The 6,743-nt window shown below is 49.8% G+C and overlaps 1 protein-coding gene across 6 annotated transcripts in view; it reads left to right on the top strand.

Moving 5' to 3' along the window:
• The first annotated feature begins 465 nt into the window (after positions 1 to 465).
• INTS10 (integrator complex subunit 10) overlaps positions 466 to 6,743 on the top strand; it is a 29,634-nt gene continuing 23,356 nt past the window's right edge. For 5 of the 6 annotated variants that reach the window (XM_065946631.1, XM_065946635.1, XM_065946632.1 and 2 more), the window contains exons 1-6: positions 466 to 650; positions 1,319 to 1,386; positions 2,748 to 2,851; positions 3,606 to 3,745; positions 5,671 to 5,752; positions 6,207 to 6,347. In XM_065946631.1, the coding sequence (XP_065802703.1) occupies positions 522 to 650; positions 1,319 to 1,386; positions 2,748 to 2,851; positions 3,606 to 3,745; positions 5,671 to 5,752; positions 6,207 to 6,347 (664 nt within the window). In that variant the 5' untranslated portion in view covers positions 466 to 521. The remainder of the gene's footprint in view (positions 651 to 1,318; positions 1,387 to 2,747; positions 2,852 to 3,605; positions 3,746 to 5,670; positions 5,753 to 6,206; positions 6,348 to 6,743) is intronic. The other variant, XM_065946633.1, reaches the window with a different exon arrangement.

The raw sequence follows: 6,743 nt of genomic DNA, 5'->3' as shown, positions 1-6,743 counted from the left end.
TATAAACGACTCGGTAGCTCCCAGCCCGCAGCCAAGCACTGGCGAAGCGTTCACGCTGCAGTCACTCAAGAATCGCTCGCGGGAGAGACCAGAGAACAAAGGCGCGGCGGCGGCGACACGTGGCCGAGCCGCAGGCCCGCACAGCAGCCCGATCGCCGGCGGGGCCGCGGGGCCAGAACCCGCGCAGACCTCTCCGAACCACTCCGCGGGTGGCCCCCGGCCGCGGGGCTCCTGGTGCCGGCCTGGTCCCACCCCCGCCTCTCCGGCGTCTGGGGCCGCCCGGGCGGCGCGCGCAGACTCCTCGGCGGCAGTGGGGATCACGCCCCGAGCCCGCGGAGCCTCGGGGACCCGGACGCTCCCGACCGGCCGCCCGGCCGAGGCCCCGCCAGGCGCAGGCGCAGAGGCCGCCAGGCAAACCCGGAAGCGCTCGGCGCAGCCCGCGCCTGCGCAGTAGCGGCCCCGGCGGCGGCCAGACCCGCCGCGTCCCCCCGCCCCGAGGTCCGGCGGGCTCGGGCCGCGTCATGTCCGCCCAGGGCGACTGCGAGTTTCTGGTGCAGCGAGCCCGCGAGCTGGTGCCGCAGGACCTGTGGGCCGCCAAGGCTTGGCTCATCACGGCGCGCAGCCTCTACCCGGCCGACTTCAACATCCAGGTGAGGCCGGGCGGGCGCGCGGGGGGCGCGGCTCCCACTGCCCTGCGCCCCGCTCCCCATCCTCCCGGAGGAGCCGGCCTGGGGACTCCGGGGCCGGCCGGGGCGGCCGGGGCCACGGGAGCGGCAGCCGCCCTGCGGCCGGGCCCGCGCCGTGTGCCGCGGAGGCGGGATGGGGGTGCCCTGGGTGCCGGCGCGGGGTGCTGACCGCAGGAGCCCACCTGGGCGGCGGCCCTGTAAAGGGGGCCCTGCCGCGCGCGGTCTGCAGGCGCCGCCGCCGTGCGCAAAGGTATCAGAGCCGCGGAAACCTGCACGCCGTTCCCGGCATCCGGACGATGAAGGCAGCGCCCCGGCGGGCTCCGGCGGCCTGGGAGCCGGGCCTGCTGTAACCTGGGCCCGGGGCTGTGAGCGACCGAGCCCTGCGCCTTCTTTGGCCGGGTGGTGCCCGACCCTAGGACCTCCAGGGGCGGGGCGGGGGGCGGTCTCTGGTGGTCTGGGTCACCAGGGGCGCTCGACCCTAGGACCTCCAGGGGCGGAGTGGGGAGTGGGGGGCGCTTGTGGTTTGGGTCAGCAGGTGATGCCAGACCCTAGGACCTGCAGGGGCGGGGACGGTGGAGGAGCGGGCCGGGCGGGCGGAGGGCCTGACCCCGCCCCGGCTGTGTTGCATACAGTATGAGATGTACACCATCGAGCGGAATGCGGAGCGGACGGCCACCGCCGGCAGGCTGCTCTACGACATGTGAGTGGGGAGCTGGCCCGGCCTCTTGGGGTGGGGAGTTGATTTCTGTCTGTCAAAGAGGGAGTTGCGGGGAGGTCTGAAGTTCTGCCCCTCGGGTACCTAAAGCGAACTTTTTCATGGGTCTAGGCCTTCCCTGAACCGCAGAGAAGTCACAGGTCTTGTTCTTGTTAAAACTCTTCTATTCAGGCATTTATTTTATTTTGGAAATAATACACACTCTTCTGATAAGTTTAGACAGTACTGAAGCATAGAGAATAATAAGTGGAAGCCCTTCCTGGCCTCAACCAGAGTTGTGTGTGTGTCTGTGTACACAGCCACATCAGTAGGCTCTGGGGGAGCGGTTGCAGCGGTGAGCGCTACTGCTCACCCACGGGTGATGGACCCCTTTCCAGGTCAACATGTAAAGATCTGTTTAGTTCTTTTTCACGTCTGCATAGCATTTCACTCCCCTTTTATTGGGAGACATTTAGGGAGCTTCCAGTTGGTTGAGATTATATTCAGAAGTGTCAGAAACTAATTCTGTACTCAGGTTTTGGTGTTTTTCTTTAGATTCTTCAACATAGGCTTGCATAGTCAAAGGGTGCATGGATTTTAAATTTTGATGTACCATCAGACTGCTTTCCAAAGAGTGCCGTTCCTGTTTACATCTCCACAGCCAGTGTATGAGTGTTGCTTCCCCACAGCGTTGCCAGCACTTGGATATTACCAGTCTTTGCATCAGCTGTTAATTTTCGCCAGGGCCACAGGAGACAGGGCTTCCCCCAGTGGCTCAGCAGTAAAGAATCCACCTGCAATGCCGGAGACGTGGGTTCGATCCCTGGGTCAAGAAGATCCCCTGGAGAAGGGAATTGCAAGCCACTCCAGTATTCTTGCCTGGAGAATCCCATGGACAGAGGAGCCTGGTGGGCTACAGTCTGTAGGGTTGCAAAGAGTTGAACTCAACTGAAGCAACCGAGCACTCATGCACAGGAGAAAACAGTATCTTGCTATTTTTAAAAACTTGTGTTCAGTGTATTACTAGTAAGACTGAGTATCTTTTCAAGTGATATTTGCCTTTGCCCATTTTTTCTTTTGGGAGGTTTCTTTTTTTTTTTTTTGCTTGTTTGCATTTCAGGAGTGCTTTACGTATTATGGTCGTTTGTCTTTTCAGTTATTAAAAAAGCTTAAGTCTATTGTAAGGACCCTCATTTTTCTTAGTTTTTATTTTTATATCTTTATTTCGGTTTGTTTTGGTTTAATCTATGTATTCTCTTGGGATAAAGAAAAATGTGTTTTTCTCTGATGCTGCTGTTTTTACTTTCTTTTTTGGATGCTGTATAGAGTCTGACATTTTAATTTAATGCATTCATTTTTAAAAATAGGTTTGTGAATTTCCCAGATCAGCCGGTGGTATGGAGAGAGATCAGCATTATTACCTCAGCATTAAGAAACGATTCACAGGATAAACAAACCCAATTCTTACGAAGTAAGAACAAAGTGATAACATAATAGTATATAAATTACTACTTCCAGAATGTCAAATTCTTTGTAATAATTTCACACAAAAAAGTCACATCTGTGGTATTGGTACCCATGTATGTGTTTTGTTCTTAGCAGCTGAAGCCTGTACAAATGTCTCTTGACCCCTTGAGCATTTGCTTAGAACCCTTTAAATTTTCTTAAAGGATGTGGATATTAGCCTGGGGAACTGAATGTATTTTAACAGGTTCTACAGTAATCAGAAAGCATCTGTAGATTATGCAGACCTCCACAGAACAGGAGAGACACTTCTAGTAATTTATGAATGTAACCTTCATTCTGTGTTGGGTGCCACAGCCAATCCAATATTTCAGATTCTGGATTAAAAAGGAAGTAGATGGTTCACGCCATTTCAGCTTACACATATGGTTTTCATCTCCGCCAGCAGCAAACACTACTGTGACCCTTCCCAGACATCATTCTTCCCTTCTAGGTCCAGTGAGGCCTCCAGATAGTTCATGGTCATTCTGCAAACATCGTATGCGCAGTACTCTGACCTGGAAGCCTTCCAGGTTGTAGGTGAAATCCAGCAGTAGCAGTTCTTTTACGTAGTGAATACCAAGTATACTTCACTTATATACTAAGTGAAGCCTGTCTTCACTCACTATATCCCATTCTATGTATAATGACGCCTTCTTTTTTCTTTCGCTTCTGTATTTTCTTTCTGAAAGACTTCACGAAGTGAATTGTGTTGTATACAGGTTTATTTGAAACTCTTCCTGGGCGGGTCCAGTGTGAAATGTTACTGAAGGTTACGGAACAGTGCTTCAACACCTTGGAACGTTCAGAAATGCTGCTTCTACTTCTGAGACGCTTCCCTGAGACTGTGGTGCAACATGGGGTAAGATAAAATTGATCAGTGGAGTCACAAGGATGTTTCAGAGCCAGAGTGTGTGTATTATTCTAAAGCAGATTATTCTCATTGTGAGGAGCGCCAAAAAAGAGTGAACTCAAATCAAAGGAATCCTTGTAAAGCTAGAAGGCTGTCACTGTTCCCTGACTCTGAATTTCCAGTGGAAGTGGCCTTACCGGTGTAAGGACGTAAGCAGCAAGCTATGACAGTGCTTTTGCTGTTGTTGCTGTTATGCAGTAGCTCAGTCGAGTCCGACTCTTTGCGACCCCATGGACTGCAGCACGCCAGGCTTCCCTATCCTTCATTCTCTCCTGGAGCTCATTCAAACTCATGTTCACTGAGTTGGTGATGCCATCCAGCCATCTCATCCTCTGTCGTCCCCTTCTCCTCCTGCCTTCAATCTTTCCCAGCATCAGGGTCTTTTCCAGTGAGTCCACTCTCACATCAGGTGGCCAAAGTGCTACTTACTTTCAATTTGTAAAGTACAGTAGAGTTTTTAGAAATAATCTATTTCATAGTTTTCAACTCTGTGTTGGAATTTAAAGGCGAGCCATAGTTGGCAGTATGAACAGGGACGTTTTTCACGTACCTTTGCCGTGCGGTCAGTTTTTTCTCTTCTCTGCCCTTTGCTCACACATCTGATCGTTACCGAGTGTTGCTGGCAGATGCTAGTTAGTGTGTGATCGCGTCTGGAGGTGGACAGCATCCTGCTCGCAGCTGTGTTCATCACTTCCCATCGCCAGTAATGGAGAGCTGGGCTTTAGATCATTAACTCTTAATCCAAACCCTTTGGCTTATTCTTTCTGGCTCCACTTTCCTGGCTGCTGCCGGTTAACCTTCTCTGTATCTCCGTGTGTTAGTTTTAAAGGGCTGCTGTAACAAAGTACCAGAACCTGGGTGCCTTAAAACAACAGAAGTTTATTCTACCACAGCCCCAAAGCAAGGGATGGCCAGGGCGGTGCTCCCCGTGAGGGCTCGGGCAGGACTCGTGCCCCCCTCTTCCTGGCTCCTGGGGCACCAGGATCCTTGTCATTCCTTGCCTTGTGGCTTCATCTTTCAGTTTCCGCCCCTGTTGTCACCTGGCCCGTCTTTGTGTGTTGTCCCCGTGTCTGTACGTGACCTTGTAAACACATCAGTCATTGGATTACGACCCACCCTGATCCCGTATGACTTCATCTTAACTGATTACCTCTATGAAGACCTTTCTTATAAATACGCGAGGTCATATCCTGACGTTCTGAGTGGACATAAATTTTGGGGGGGACAGTGTTCAACCTAGTGTCCTTCCTGACTTTAACTTTCGGCCTCGTGTGATCATTCACATGGTAACCCTTCCTCTCACCGCCTGTATCAGCAGGTATTTGCGAGGAAGACAGTGCAGAGGTCTTGGTGGGTTTGAGCAAGCCAGCTCTCCACTGGGCTGCACGTCAGAATGGGAAGGTGGCTTGAAGACCCAAACCGCTCTGTCCTACCTAGTCCAGGCTCTGCGGCTGGCTACTCCTGGCAAGTCTTGAAAGTGTGAAGTTTTTGTCTACGTAATACATCTTGATGTAGAGAATAAAGTCAGTTTCCAGATTTCTTAGAAAAACTGCTACATCTCTGTTATCATTCTGTCTAGCTCCAGTGCTTCCATTAAGTTTTTTAGACAATTGACTGGTGTTTTAATTTTTCTGGTTCAGAGGAGAATAAGATGTCACTGGTCTGTGGTCAGATGAGCGTGGGATTCCTTTCCGGGCAGGGTTGCTGATCTATTCGTCTGTTTTCTAGCCTTTAAAGTGAGAATTCTTGTTTCTTGGGGAAGTTTGAATATACGAACTATGTGGTAAATCAGTATATCACATGCACTGTTTCTTCATGTAATCCGGACATCTGAAACTGAACAGATTTAAATGATGAGGTGTGTTTTGAAACAGGTTGGCCTTGGGGAGGCGCTCTTAGAGGCCGAGACTATTGAGGAACAAGAATCTCCTGTCAACTGCTTTAGAAAATTATTCGGTAAGAAAAATTGCATCTCGTATTAATTCCTTAGGGTCAGTAGAATGCGCTGGGGGTGTCATTTCAGAAATAAGTTCATTTGTAGAAAGCAAAGGAATTCTTCATATTATAGGATTTAAATTCTTGTTTATTTTTTCAGTTCAAAAAGCATTTTAAACAACTTCTAAATTTTTGTTGTGTAATAGTTAATACCTCTGAAAGAATACATGTAACCATGTACCTGGGTGTGAAGCACAATAATAAACACCTGTCACTCGTGATGTAGCGTCCTTGTCTCCTTGCTGACTCCATCCACTAGCGTCCTTCTACAGTGCAGTTTTTAAATAACTGTGCCATAAGGGTGTTCTTTTCTTCCTATCTACTGTTGGCCAAGTGAACTAAAAAATACTTTTTGCCAGAACCCAAGAGTAGCCAAACAGCTTAATCAGTTTTTCCTCGTTTTCCCTTCTCACAGTGTGTGATGTCCTTCCTCTAATAATTAACAACCACGATGTTCGGTTGCCTGCCAATTTGCTCTATAAGTACTTGAACAAAGCAGCTGAATTTTACATAAATTATGTCACTAGATCGACTCAAATAGAGAATCAGCATCAAGGTAAGTGGGAATCGCTTGCAGGTTTATTTTTTTGTACTGTTTCATTTTGTACAATTTCCAGCTCAGAAATCCCTCAGTGTTTTGATTATTCTCCTCTGGATGTGTACCAGTTTGATATTCTTACTAAAAGAGGGTTCCTAGAAAAAAAACACTACACTTAAGAGATAAGACTTTTCTGGAACCAGTTTTCCCCCTTGATTGAAACAGTGAAGCTGCTGAACTGTAAGGTTAGCTTGGTACGTGGACCACAGCTCACAGGTCCCTTCCTGGTCCACCAGGGGTGGACGCAAGCGTGTTGAGGTTCTGTGTTCTTGCCTCTTGCATGGGAAGTCAGACCTTTTTTTTCTCTATTAAGTACCAACCAAATAAATAGTAAGTAGTGGGGCATCTGTGGCG

The sequence above is a fragment of the Muntiacus reevesi genome, chromosome 10, assembly GCF_963930625.1.
Source record: "Muntiacus reevesi chromosome 10, mMunRee1.1, whole genome shotgun sequence".
Lineage (NCBI taxonomy): Eukaryota > Metazoa > Chordata > Mammalia > Artiodactyla > Cervidae > Muntiacus > Muntiacus reevesi.
Note: the sequence above shows the minus strand (reverse complement) of the source record. Positions and strands in the feature narration are given on the sequence as shown.